The 13,606-nt window shown below is 42.2% G+C and overlaps 1 protein-coding gene across 1 annotated transcript in view; it reads right to left on the bottom strand.

Annotated features, from left to right (window-relative positions):
- Positions 1 to 13,606, bottom strand: part of grhl2b (grainyhead-like transcription factor 2b) — a 17,377-nt gene extending 3,771 nt beyond the window's left edge. The window contains exons 1-9 of the mRNA XM_035183220.2: positions 13,226 to 13,606; positions 10,988 to 11,177; positions 10,613 to 10,680; positions 9,488 to 9,848; positions 8,597 to 8,655; positions 8,243 to 8,399; positions 7,151 to 7,262; positions 3,838 to 3,932; positions 900 to 1,058 (exon numbers count right to left, since the gene is read on the bottom strand). Coding sequence (XP_035039111.1) covers positions 900 to 1,058; positions 3,838 to 3,932; positions 7,151 to 7,262; positions 8,243 to 8,399; positions 8,597 to 8,655; positions 9,488 to 9,848; positions 10,613 to 10,680; positions 10,988 to 11,177; positions 13,226 to 13,245 — 1,221 coding nt within the window. The 5' untranslated portion in view covers positions 13,246 to 13,606. The remainder of the gene's footprint in view (positions 1 to 899; positions 1,059 to 3,837; positions 3,933 to 7,150; positions 7,263 to 8,242; positions 8,400 to 8,596; positions 8,656 to 9,487; positions 9,849 to 10,612; positions 10,681 to 10,987; positions 11,178 to 13,225) is intronic.

Genomic DNA, 13,606 nt, shown 5'->3' with positions numbered 1-13,606 from the left:
AAAAAATAAATAAAAACAGTTGACTAAAGCATGTGAATAAAAACAACCAGCACACAGTAAATACAGTGAACAATGTGTATTGCGTTATGTTCAGCAGAGGCTCAATGTGCAGGTGAGACCACTAGAGGGAGGACTGATGTCATTATTTAACTGCCTCACTCCACCTCCCTGCACACACACTTACATCTGTCACACCTTTATGATTCAAAGCTGAGTGGTGACATGTGAATATCTATGGTATTTAAATAAAGGTGAAAAACATATAAAGTTATTCTCACACATATCGCAAATAATTACAAAGTTTGGAATTGAAAATAAAAACTGAGGATAAAACTGCAGGCTAATAAAACTCAGCATTAAACTGTGTGTGAGGCGGAAGTTCCATGTACGAATTGTGACCCTGTTCTTTACACCTGAATCTGATTGGACGATCCATGCGGTGGTTAACGATCCAATCACAGCGTCATTAGAAGAAGCTGCGCAGCATCATAAGGTGACGCAGCCACCTGCCTTCTGATTGGTCAGTGTCCAATCAGATTCAGGTATAAAGACGGCGTCGAAATTCAAACCTTTTAGGTTCAGCATCAAAAACAATGAGTTGAGTTTCTTCGGTGTACACGTGGTTCTCAGTATTATGTTGTTGTTTGGGAAGTTTTGCTTTTCCTCATTTTATGAATCAAACAATCCATATATTGACAAAATAATCAGGATATTAATTAAGTTCAGCTCTAGTTGCTAACTGAGCGTTAGTTCTTCTTTAAGATGACACATTTCAATCTGCTTTAAAAAATATCGTTTCACAAAGACAACGGAGAGCAGTAACTCTCACCCCCGGAAACTCAAATGATTTACTGATAAAAAAGATTATCCAGATCGGATCTTTCTAGGTGATTGCTCACCTTGTCACAGAAGACCTTGATCTGTGAGTACGCCCTGTGCAGCGGCTTGTTGCTGCGGTTGTTGTAGCTGTACGTGTCGATCTGGATCATCAGGGGAAGACCCTTCACCCCTTTCTGAGAGGAGAAGTCCGTACTCAGACAGTTGACGGTGATGAAGATCTGACAGAGACACACAGAGAGGGGAAGACGGTTATACAATATAAGAAATATAGTTGCTGCAGAAGAAAGTTTTCATTGTGCAGAGTACAAACAGCAGCTGGTCAGTGAACGACACTAAATCTCTTTGGATGCTTTTCAGTAGTTGGGGACTTGTTGTTTCCTTTTGAGACACATCTTCCTAAGTTAATGTTTCCTTTACAATCTGTATGTGTAAGACTCAATACTTCATGAATACTTTCACATAGATTAAAGTCCAAAATGAAAAATGTCCATCGAGACATTAGTGATATATCTCAAGAGATTTGAACCTTGCGTCTGCTGGAATTTGGAACGCGTTCTTTTCGATGCTTTGAGCTGCACAAACAAAATTCCTTTCACCTCTGTTGCATTCGGCTGAAGTCAAATGTTGAGATATCTGAAAGTCCTGGCAGATACAAATCAAACTGGCGTGTGAGTGCACGGTTGCATAGCTCTGTCAAAAAGAGAACATGTTTTCTTGTGATTTGTTTGAAAGATTCTTGTGATGAAACAGTGTCTGCGTTTCTTCTTCTTCTACACATCACAACACGCGTCACCATCAGTCTCTGGGTTTTACTTGGTTTGCAATGCGCTCACCCAAATGAAAGACAGGGAGGTTGGTCATTAACTTGAGCCATAAAAACTCTATTAGCCGCAGCAGCCAAGAGGAAAGCCTCATTAAAGTGTCTCTCAGACTGTGTGGGGGGGGAGACGGCTAAAAGTACAATGTAAGAATTTAACGACGCGATCAGTGGTTAAACAAGATTTTTTTGCCTTTTATTGTTTTGCTTTGCTTTGTTTAGATGCATAAAAGTATAATCCTGCAGTTTGTAGATGAGATCAAATGGACAAACTTCTCTTTATGATGGATCTTTCCTTCCCTTTTATTAATAATATGTACGTATATGGCTATTATTTAGATTTCCTTTGTGTCTGCATTGTTTTTACAACATGTTGTCTCTGTGGGTTTTCCTGTTCTTGAGAACTACAGATGCTGTGAGCTCCATTTCCCATTTACTTGCCCAGTAAGCTTGGGTGTGGTCCACTTGGTGACACTGGGATCTCTAGGATTACCTCCATACAAAGATGTGCTTGTGATTGAAAAGCTCGACTTAATCATTTATTTAACAGTGGCCTCTTCTCTCTATGTGTGATTCTTTTGGACTTCTTGAAACTTGGTTTCCACTGCCAGGACTTATCCTTTCCACCACGTAGAAACAAAAACCACTGGTGGTGCATTAACGCAACACTTTTCTTCTATATGTACATGACGTTCTCTTTAGTTTTGTGACGATGTATCGACCATTACTCCCTGTCTACTTATATAATTTTTGGCTTTCTCTCTGAAGATAACCTCAGCCTTTCTCCATATATGTGGGATTTTTGTGAGAGTTAAAATCATTTTAGTAAAGCAGATGCAGAGTAAAACTGTGTCTCACAGGATGTCCTTCTGTGTCCCAGATGTAACTGTCTATGACGGAAAAAAGCTGCTTCCTCAAAACACACATACAAACACAGAACATACAAACACAGAAGATACAAACACAATAGATCGTAGAGCTGGGCGATGTGGCCAAAAATAACATCAAAATAAAAATGTTAATGTCATTAGATATTGATAATTATCATGCTAAATGTCACAGGATTTATTTCTTTTTAAGTTTAAAGACAGATTTTTGCTCCTGAGGGAAGTATTGGTGCACTCGCTGGGAATTTAGCATTGCTCTTAATGTACTAACATTAACATTTTAGTCATCCCTGAAAACGTAATATTCTAAATTACTTCACATGTTTTTTTAAGTTGCACTTTCCCTCATATATAAAACAGACACGCACGAGCTTGTAGAAAACATGATGTTTCCCATCATATCTCTTTCAGGTGTCTTTTTCATTCTGACACTTTGCCAACGTCTAGTTTTCATTTGTAGAAATTCAAGAAGATTAAAATATCTCTTTCACCTCTTCTTTTTTTAAACCTGCCCCAGCAGCAGCAGCAGCAGCAGCAGCAGCAGCAGCAGACTGACTACCTGGTTGTTACACCTGCTCCTGCGCTGCCACAGGTATATTCAAGCCTAACAGTGACACGAATGAGGAGAAAGAGAGGGATAGAAAAAGAAAGAGAGAGCGAGGAAGATGTATAGAGAGAAAAAGAGTCAATATTGGCCCAGAGGAGTGCGCTTGGATTTCCTCCAGCAACGTCTTTGTCCCCAGGCTGATGGTAGAATGAAAGAGCCACACAACACACACACAGAGCGCAGACTGACTCACGCACACAGTCGCCCGCATTCACACAGAAATGAGGGCAAAACAAACAACAGAGGGTGGGGACCGGGATCGGTGTGTGTTGGCCCTTGGGGGCCTCTGGAGTTCAAACAGCGACCGGACTCCATTTAAAGGAGCGGCCACAAAAGGAGTGGGCCACACAAAGACAAAGAGGACAAACAGAGGAGAAAGGTACACAACACTCGCCCATATGTTGGACGCTCCACGACGCGACGGGTCGGCCGTGAGCGTCCAATGCTCCTGTTATTTCATTAACTGCCGAGCTCTGCAGTGTTTGTGATGTCGACAGGCCGCGGAGCTTGCATCACACTCGAGAGCCGGTTAATTTGTCGAGTGAGTGCGTTTGTTTGCCAACACCTGAATCATCACAATAAAAAAGAAAGAACCTGTCCCGCTGCTTTTTCCACCCATACGACACACCTCCCAGAGTAAACCTGTCCCTGGGAAAATGACAAAACGTAATATTTGTGCAACGAACCTTGGCCTCTTCATTCACGTCCCAGGTGAAGGAGATGGCGTTGTAGGCGATTTCTTCGATGTTCCCGATCGTGTTGAAGCTCTCCTTGTAATCGGCTGTGAGGAGAAACAAGAACATGATTTACTCACGTGATCTCGACCACCTACAGGAAGATTCTCATACATTCATCAAATCATCTTGAGCAATTTGGGCTGATCGCCCTCCAAAAAAATCTTTAAAACCCCCTGTATATACAGCACAGATTGGTCAATAAAGGACACAAGCAGGAAGCTATTGTTGGTTGAGATAAGCAATCGAATGGCACGCTTCAATTTTATGAGATAAAAGCTTATCTGCCTGAGCAAACAAACTCTCAGGCTTCAAAGACCCGGGAGGAAACACAGGAGGCTATTCTGGCTCCGAGGACTGAGGGAGTCAGAAGAGCACGAGACCTGTGTGGCTGCAGAGGTTGAGTGCTGGCATGCTGGGGAAGAGCCTCTATACAGTTTGAATGGAGGTTTTTTTTTAATGGAAAGAAGTTCAGTAGAAGAAATAAACCCCAACATCACTGTAAAGGTGAATTAACAGATTTCATTCATAAGCTGCAGTTTAGGAAAGTAAATGTAATGAGAATTTTCTGTCTAACTTATTGGATGACCCTTGTCTGTTTGTTTGTAAGCAAGATTGTACAAAAAACGACTGAAGGGATTCCCACAAAACTTGGTGGAAGGATACAGTACGCTTCAGGGAGGGGCTCATTACATTTTGGTGCAGATCCGGATCAGTGGGCGGATCCTGGATTTTTTTCTTTTCTTTTCTTTATCATTGCGAGAATTTGCATTTTCAAAATCTTCAGAGTTTTCCCAGGGAATAATTCATGGAAGAACAATCACACGCATTTAATGAACTGATATCTATGAGTGTGTGGAATTTGGTGCAGCTTAATTGAATTTAAGGAGGAATGTAAGATATTTAAGATAAAATAAGGACTGTCCCGATTCTTGAATAAGTGAGATTAAGAAGATATATGTATTCTAAAAAAAAAAACATTTTTAACCAATATAGTACTTGCTATTCTAGGAAACTACTGGTTTACTTTTATAAAAAAGTAAACCAAATACATATTCAGTAGAATTGCTACAGACAGCAGTGGGAAGTCTTTCCTGGGATTTGCTGACAGTTAGAGAATTAAAGCTTTAAACCATCTGACTACTTCCACTGATGACTCCAGAAGAAGCTGAATTCATGAAATCCCCCCACTCTACTTTTCACCCTGGATTAAAAATATCTCAGATGCAGATCTGATGAGACACAGACATGAACCGGACCGATTGTCTTTGCAGGAGAAACATCTCTGCTTGTGAGCGTCGTCCACTAACATCTGACCTCCTCCGTCTTCCTAACCAACGCTGCAGCGACACTTCCTGGTTCTCCGGCAGGTTCACGAAGCAGCAGGACAGGCAGCAACATGCCGGTCTGCCAATACCCCCCCCCTCGCTAGATAACCCCATTCAAATGATCTATTCACCAGTCCCCTCCCCCACCCTGATAAACCCTCCGCCGCTATTCAAATCAGCTCTGTGGACAGCTTCAGGTTACAGGTTACATCCAGCTACAGGCCCACCTGACTCTGAGGAGACGGGTGGAGGGTGGTCTGTCATTTGACCTAAAGACATGTTTGAATGGACAACCCCCCCCCCTTCACAACGCTACACACACAGACACACACATAAACTTGTCCAGTATTTGACATGCAGACAGTGAGTGTATATATAAGCACATATAGGTATCTGAGTGTACATGTGCACGATGGGAACATTTCAAGTCCTCTGGGTCGAGCTCTAGAAACACGCTGTCCATCTACTGCATGGCACACACACACACAATCACACAATCACACACACACACACACAATCACACTCCTGCAAACACACACTCATCACAATGGGAAATGCCAAACAGGATGCCAAAACAAACCACGCTGGAGCAGATGACACACTCCCTCTTATATTATATCTTGTCAGTTTTAATACAAGATATAACCTAAGACACACACAATCTGCCAGAGTGTCCAATTTTTTTTTAAGCACAGGTGATATGTTATTGATATGATAATACATGATAATACCTTCTCTACCTCGTGAGGCATAGCCACGATCCCAGCCTGTGACCTTGACCTTTGACTGATATGAAAAAAAATCAATAGGGCAGTTCCTGATCTTACCCTCAACCAACGTGCCCAGTTTAATCCAAGTTCAATTGAAACTTCTCACGTTATCGCTGTGACAAACAGACGGAACTTTGATTTCTCAGATTTCCAAACACAGTGTTTATCTCACAGTCTTAAATGTTGGCAGCCAGGTTGGTACCAGCTGTTCTGTACGAAATGAAGACGTGTTGTCAACTGATTTTTTCTCAGTTCAAAACCCAGAGCTAAATTGGGCAAGAATCAGTTTTAACAGACCAAGACCAGCTGAGGAAACAGTGTGGCTAGCATTCCTCTCCCTGCCCCAACAAGCTGTGTATAAGTGTGTGTGTGTGTGTGTGTGTGTGTGTGTGTGTGTGTGTGTGTGTGTGTGTGTGTGTGTGTGTGTGTGTGTGTGTCTGTGTCCCATCCACCCCACGTCTCTCTCACATACCTCTGACTCTCTGCCTCTGTTGACAGGCCCCGGCTTGTCAAACGCAAACTGCCTACAAGCTTCTCACACACACTTGTTCCACGAGGCGTAGAAAATATTTTGGTTCACATTCAAATACATCAACCGAAAAAAACAGCGACAGACAAAAGGTCAGAAGTGCTAAGATCACATTCGTGAGGCTGCAGATCGGCACACGCACACGTTCGCCCGTGGGAAATGCCGCGGGAGAGAAAGTCTGTCGGATTTTCCAGTTTTTCTTTTTCCACAAATCACTGTTTTGCGCAATCGTCCAGGCGATGTAGGGGAGATTAGAGGATTTGTGTTGAGTGTCTCAGCAACACCTAGAGGTGTGTGGGTTACTGTGTGTGTGGGTGTATGTGTGTGTGTGTGTGTGTGTGTGTGTGTGTGCGTGTGTGTGTGTGTGTGTGTGTGGGTGTGTGTGTGTGTGTCTGATGGTAGAAGGTTGTGGACACCTGAACAACCCTCAGGCAGACAGTTGGGTGGGGGCTTGTTTGCTCTCCCTTCGGTCATGCCTTGTTTATCAGCTGAGCGCATTCCAGCAATTGCAATGACATAAATCTGTCACCGCCTTTTCTTTCATCTGTTTTCATTCATTAATTCAGCTGCTCAGCTCCGACTTTGCCGACGCTAACACGGGAACATGGAGAAAGGAGCGGGCGCGATAAAAATCTCACCGATGTCGAGGACTCTCTGCTTGGCCGTGTGCTGCCGGGAGTGCCAGTACTTCCAGTATTTGAGCTGCTCGTCTCGGTTCTTGTCCTCACTGAACACGACCATGACCACACTCTGAAAACAGGGACGAGACAGGAAGCAAGTTCAGATGAATGCAGGAGAAGATCCAGTGCTTGAATTTGGGTTAGTGTCAAATCCCAAATCCCATCAGAGGCTACGTGCATTCTAATAAGTTTCCGTCCAAATCTCCGTCCAGGCGGTGATTTTAGCTCCTTGTGAGTAATAATTTCCATCCAACCAAGAAACCTGACAACACATATCAAATGACCCTTCACGTACATGTGCTGGTGTAAACAGGAAGCAGACTGGCTTATCTGCAGTTGGTTGTGTAGTTACAGAAAATACAATGAACAAGATGCGACAGTGGTGAAAAATACGAGCTGGGATTTATTTTCTTGGACTGGTGTGGAACTGGTGGTTAAGTAGTGAGTGATACGAACCAATCAGGAAGCAGATTTATTTGTCATGCATTTCCTAATGTCTCAGTTTCTGCCCGTCTGCACTACAACCCCAGAGTTTTCAAACTAAAACGGCACCAGCTGCATTTCTAAACTTCTCCGAAAACACCGGAGTAGTGTGGACGACAGGTGTGAACATAGCAACAGTGATGCCTTTTAGCACTAAAACGTAGTAGCGTGGATGATCTCTTCTTCTGAGTCTTTTCATCCAGTTCCAACTTGAGTCTTATCTACGCACTTATAACCACTATTCATGTCAGTAACAATTACTCATCCAGCTAATTGCTAGGATCTGAGATATTGCGAAATAGAAGTCTGACAATCGCACACAGGTGTTAAACCAAACCCAACCATAGTCAGAACACCATGTTGAAACCATGCTATTGTGGATTTTAAAAGGAAAACAATGAGCTTAAAGAAGCTAAAATGCTCTGAGGAGACGAGGGGAAACGCTTCTTTCACGTGCATGTTCTCATCTGATCCGTTGTTAGCATGAAAACACAGGAAAAAAGCAATAAAATAATAAATCTTATTCCTAATAAGGTGAAGGAGCGGAGGTGGGACTGAAATGCTCACCCGCACTTTGCTGATGGGGTGACGGAGGCGATTGTTGGCGCTGAGCTCATTGAGCGTCACGGCGTAGAACTGGCCTTTGTTCAGGTAGGTCATCGGGCCCTCGCCCTGCTTCTGACGCAGCGAGCGGGTGGCGTCCAGCGTGTACCGGAAACTGTCACTGTGCAAACACACACACACACAAGCTAGGGAGTGAGATGTAATTACAAATAATAAGGCAGGACGGGGGGGTTTGCTTTCCTTCCTAGATCACTCCCACTCGTATTATTATTTTATTGTATTATTATTTTAAAATGGTCGGAATCTTTACACTATAATAAATATTGAGATGGAGTTATTGACTTTTCAGTGACTTACACTCTCTCCTGATGGAATATGAAGTCGTCTGTAGCCATAGAAGAAGGTGTGTGGTACTTCTGTTGTAAAAAAAAGAAAAAAACCACGAGTTAAGTATTTGGACACAATGAAAAGTGAATTTTCTCAGAGAGGAACTGGTTAAACAGGAAACATTCAAATGCTCAGCAGTGGCATTGTCATACACTCGGATCAGGATGACGATGGCGTTCTCAAGAAAACAGAAAAAAACCATCAACGTCCACTTGTATGTTCTTGTTCAGGTAACAAACCTTTGCACTCAGTGAATCATATTTAAACGTCTCTCTGTCTGAACGTAGCATGAAAAACGAAAACTCCACCCAACACACACTGACTGTTACACTTCCCTACATTTCCCACGGTGCCCGAGTGAATGTCAGGCACCTGTGGTTTGTAGAAAGTCAATGCTGACATATTCTCTTGAAGTAAAACATGCCTTTTGAATATGTTTGAATTTGAATTTGAGGCCTTTATGATGGATTTCTTGACTTTTTATTGCTAAATATCAAAAAATAAACTGACTAAGTTATTTATTTGTCTTATTATAATGTATATATTTGGAAAGTAATCTCCAACAATATTGTAAAATAGAAAACTGATGAAACTGACCTAGAAATGTATGGAACAAAGGTTATTTTTGAACAATACTGCTGTTTGTCTGGTTTCCCCTTGGAAACAAAGCCGTGTCTTTGTGTGACCTCAGTTTTAATATGTCTGAGTCGTTAAACCAGTTGAAATGGGATTTCTCCTTCCTGAATTCATTCATTTTAATAACTTTAATTTAGATTTCCCTCCGTCAGGTTGTGAACCACCATGTTAGTGTGTATTGTTCCTTTACAGTAACAACACAGTGTGTGTTGTCTCTTTCCTCACCCCGTCTCTCTCCTCCTCATACGGGCTGTCGGGCGGACTCTGCTGGTCCTCCTTCACGTACGAGCTGTGGCTGACAGTGGTCACCTCGTACGGACTCTGTTCGTATATCACCCTCGCCGGCTCCTCTGCCTCCACCCTGTAGTGAAGGCCCGGCGCCGTCGTGAAGACGGACGTGTACACCTCGGCCTTCACCACGGCCCCCGACGCCACGGGCCCACCGCCGCCCGTCGAGTTAGTGAAGTGCTCCCGTTTGTTCTCCTGGTGCTCTGTGTTCAGCGAGAGGTTGACGGGGACGGACTTGAGGACCTGAACGCGATTGTCCAAGGTCACCATCTCGCTTTGGCTGCTCGGCAGCGTCGACCTGAACAAACAGGTGGATTAGAAAAGATGTATTTTGGCAATTTCTTCTCTACACACACGTATTGTAACACAAACCCTGTCAATCTTACATAAACATAAATACTGACTTGTGCATCAAATGTGTATTAATCCGCAGCTGAAAATAGTCCCCAAAAAATGCTTCAATGAATGAATGATTTTTGCTAAGGACTACTTTTGTTTAGGACATCTTTACAGCTACTATCACTTGTGTTTTTAATAATTAAAGTCCTATTAACAATAGTGAGCATGTCTGTAATTCTCACTAAAATTTGCATCTGCTATTAAGAAAGAGAAAATGTTGGCGATGTTGGTTTTTCTTACAAACTGCAAAATGGTGCAGACCAGTTTCACTAACTACACATTAGTTACACTTCTTAAGAGGGAGATTCATATCATGAAATCTTCTGTCATTTATCAAGAGGATTTTTTTCTGGAGCCTGAGCCGAAACAAAAGTCACTCAGCTGTGATATTTGCCCACATACACACAAAGTGCTTGTCTTGTTATCTTCAGCTCATAGTTCTGCGTCATGATGAGGATTCTTTTTATTTCTTAGCCTTTTGTATTAAATTGTTATATAGGTCAAATACCATTGTTATTGAACTCAGTGATTTAATTCCACACACACACACACACACACACACACACACACACACACACACACACACACACACACACACACACACACACACACACACACACACACACACATTTTCCTGTCTGTGCATGTGTAACCTTGACTGACCTCTTCTCCTGTTCCTCTGTCATTTCAACAACTTTGGAAACTGGCAGGAGCCTCTTTTCTTTCGGCACCTGAAAGGACAAAAAGACGACGTCATTCAAAACTAAAACAGGAAGTAAAACATCTCTTTATTTGGTTAGATTAAGTCAGAACATATTCGATCAATTAATTTCATTAAGTTGCAGTAAAAAATATAATAATGAAAGCAGATTCATTTTAACGTTTTAGATGCTCAGTTCTCATCAGAAATGCATTGCACCACAAATATTTGGAGCATCTGAGTCCATCTCTGAACCTGCTTCACTAACATGTTGCTTCTTTATACTTTTTAAACCACTGAAAACAACATATGTTCTGGTTTAGACTATGGTTCTGGACCTTGTAGTAGTCGTAGAGCAGGCCCAGGGCGTTGGCGCTGTCCTCGTCTCCGTTGATGCTCATCATGGCCTTGGTGGCGGCAGTCAGCGGGTTCTCCAGGTACGTCCGCCATGCCTCGTCCTCGCTGGTGTAGGTCCGACGCACTGCGGGGAAGGAGCTCTCGTTGGGGACCACCACCACCAGACGCTTACTAGCAATCACATATAAAAACACTTGAATTCAAAGGTGACTGTGTATAGATGTTATCACTCAATCTACTGGGTTTCATTAAAAGCTTGTTTCCTATTATGTAAAATAAGTTATCTTTTGGCCTGCTGATTGACAAGGCAGAATTATACAGTCAAAACTCTAAGATCTGTTCATTTATCATTATTTTGGCTATTTTCTATATTAAATATGCAATCAAAAATACTGCTGCCTCATTTTTCCTGCCTGACAGGTGCGGATCCTTCTCTTTACACTGTAGGCCCACTTAAGTCGAGATCACAGACCAGTTAAACACACAGTGTTGTCACAACATTTATTTGAACACAGGCGGCTCTGGATGTGTCAACTGTCACTTCGTAAATGAGTGACGCAGGTATAATGTCACACCTTTAAGAAAACAATCAAATACAATACAATACATTATGTTCATTATTATACTAATACAAGCTCCATTGTCCCCAGTTGTTTATTTGTTTGAGTTTAGATTAACTCAACAGGAAGTGTGAATATGGAATATTTTCTTGCTGTACGTACTAGAAATGTTAAAAATAGATTCTCCGACTTCAGAAAACTAATTCATATTACACGTTCAGTTTCTCTAATTGACATAAACTGCTGCCTGTCAGGTTCACCTGCCAAATAGAACACACATGTCCTGCCCCCAGTCTGTGATGTCACACTGATGCACAAGAAAAAGACGTCGTGGAGGAAAAGACGTCGTAACAGAAAACAACACCCAGGAAATAATCTGCTCCACCATGTCTGAGTTATGGATCATCACGGCTTTTTTTAAATGCTCATCACGTCATATATTTAAATCTCCTTCACCAGCAGCTAATCAAGCTGTTTCAATATTTCATTGATCGTGTATTTATCACAAATCTTGGTCAACTTCTCTCCATGGCAACCACACAGCAGGGATATACATTTTTGTTTTAATAAGTCCACAGGCAGACAAGACATGGAGGTGATGATGTTTATGATGTGACCAACTCTACTCTGGTGGATCCGACTAAATGTTACCACCGCGTCATAACAACAGCCGACACCTGTTGTCACAGCAGAGCTGATGCAGGAAACATGAAGCAGCAACGCAGAGTCTCTGAGAAACAAGCTGCGCACATTTACACACTTTCAGAGTTAGATTTTGTTAATAATTTGGCAAACACAGCCCTCTGACCCATACACAAGTATGGTTGCATTGACATTTATATACATATGACTGTATTAATGCCACATCCTCTACTGTTACTAATACTACTACTACTACAAGTAAGAAGAAGAGGAAGAAGAAGAAAGCTATCAAAAAGTTAGAAACCTCTAATCTAGCTTCTTATTGAAATGTCTAATCATAACTGTATTAACATCATTCAAATTAATTTATAATACTTTTAAAATAAAAATGAAATCACAAAAAAATGAAATAATAATAGAATAAAAATAAATTATAAAAGTTTAAATTTTCTACATTATTGGTTGGATTAAAATATAGCATATGCTCCTTAACATTTTGAGATGTTTTCCTCCAATGCAAACCGTTCTATTTGTAATATTTAATAAGATTAAACATGAAAAATTAAGCAGATTGGAAGTTTTGCTCCTAGATATTAAAGAAATTAAAATGATCGATTGTTAGTTGCTATAAGTACAAAGTGAGTTTCTAGTGTAACACAACATCGCAGTTCAGACCAACAAGCTGCACAAACTCCTCTGCACTTTGCAAGATCGCCCCCACCCCCCTCCCCATCAGTCAAAAATGGCGAATTCAGCTCGAACGAAATCCACGGAGCCAAGTTTTGCTTGACAACTTCTCCTCCAGGGCCTCAGACATTAAATGACTTCTCCTTCACTATTCAATATTACAAAAGTAATGAAACAAGAAAAAGAAAGATTTCCATCCCTGAAATAACAAGATTCTGATAATAAAAGCAGCTTCCCCCCTTATAGGTAAAAGTCTCTATAATGAGAAGGTGGTTTGTCCTCTCATGGCAGAGATGATGGGAGATCCTCTCCTGTGGCTCGATCACTTACTTGTCTGGCTCCTGTGACATACTTCGATCCTTCCTGGAGAAACTGGACTTTCAGGTCGGAGCAGGTAACAGAGTGAGCGAGTTTCCAGAAGTTGAGCTACAGGTAAGGCGACTTTTCCTCCGCCTTCCCCCCTCGGAGCGGCGGCCTCTCCCCCGCGACACCTGGCAGGTAGATCCGCCTCAGACCTCCTCCTCCTCCTCCTTCCTCCTCCTCCTCCTCCTCCCGCTGCTCCTCCTGCGTCTCCTCTGGAGCAAGATGGCGACAAATATCAACACATCCCGCCGCTAATATCACGTTTATTTTTGCGTTGTAGTCGCTTTAATGGCCGCGCGGCAACTTTGCGCTGGAATTCCTGCGCTGTGCGTCCAGGGCGAGGGCGAG

This window comes from Hippoglossus stenolepis, chromosome 17, assembly GCF_022539355.2.
Source record: "Hippoglossus stenolepis isolate QCI-W04-F060 chromosome 17, HSTE1.2, whole genome shotgun sequence".
Lineage (NCBI taxonomy): Eukaryota > Metazoa > Chordata > Actinopteri > Pleuronectiformes > Pleuronectidae > Hippoglossus > Hippoglossus stenolepis.
Note: the sequence above shows the minus strand (reverse complement) of the source record. Positions and strands in the feature narration are given on the sequence as shown.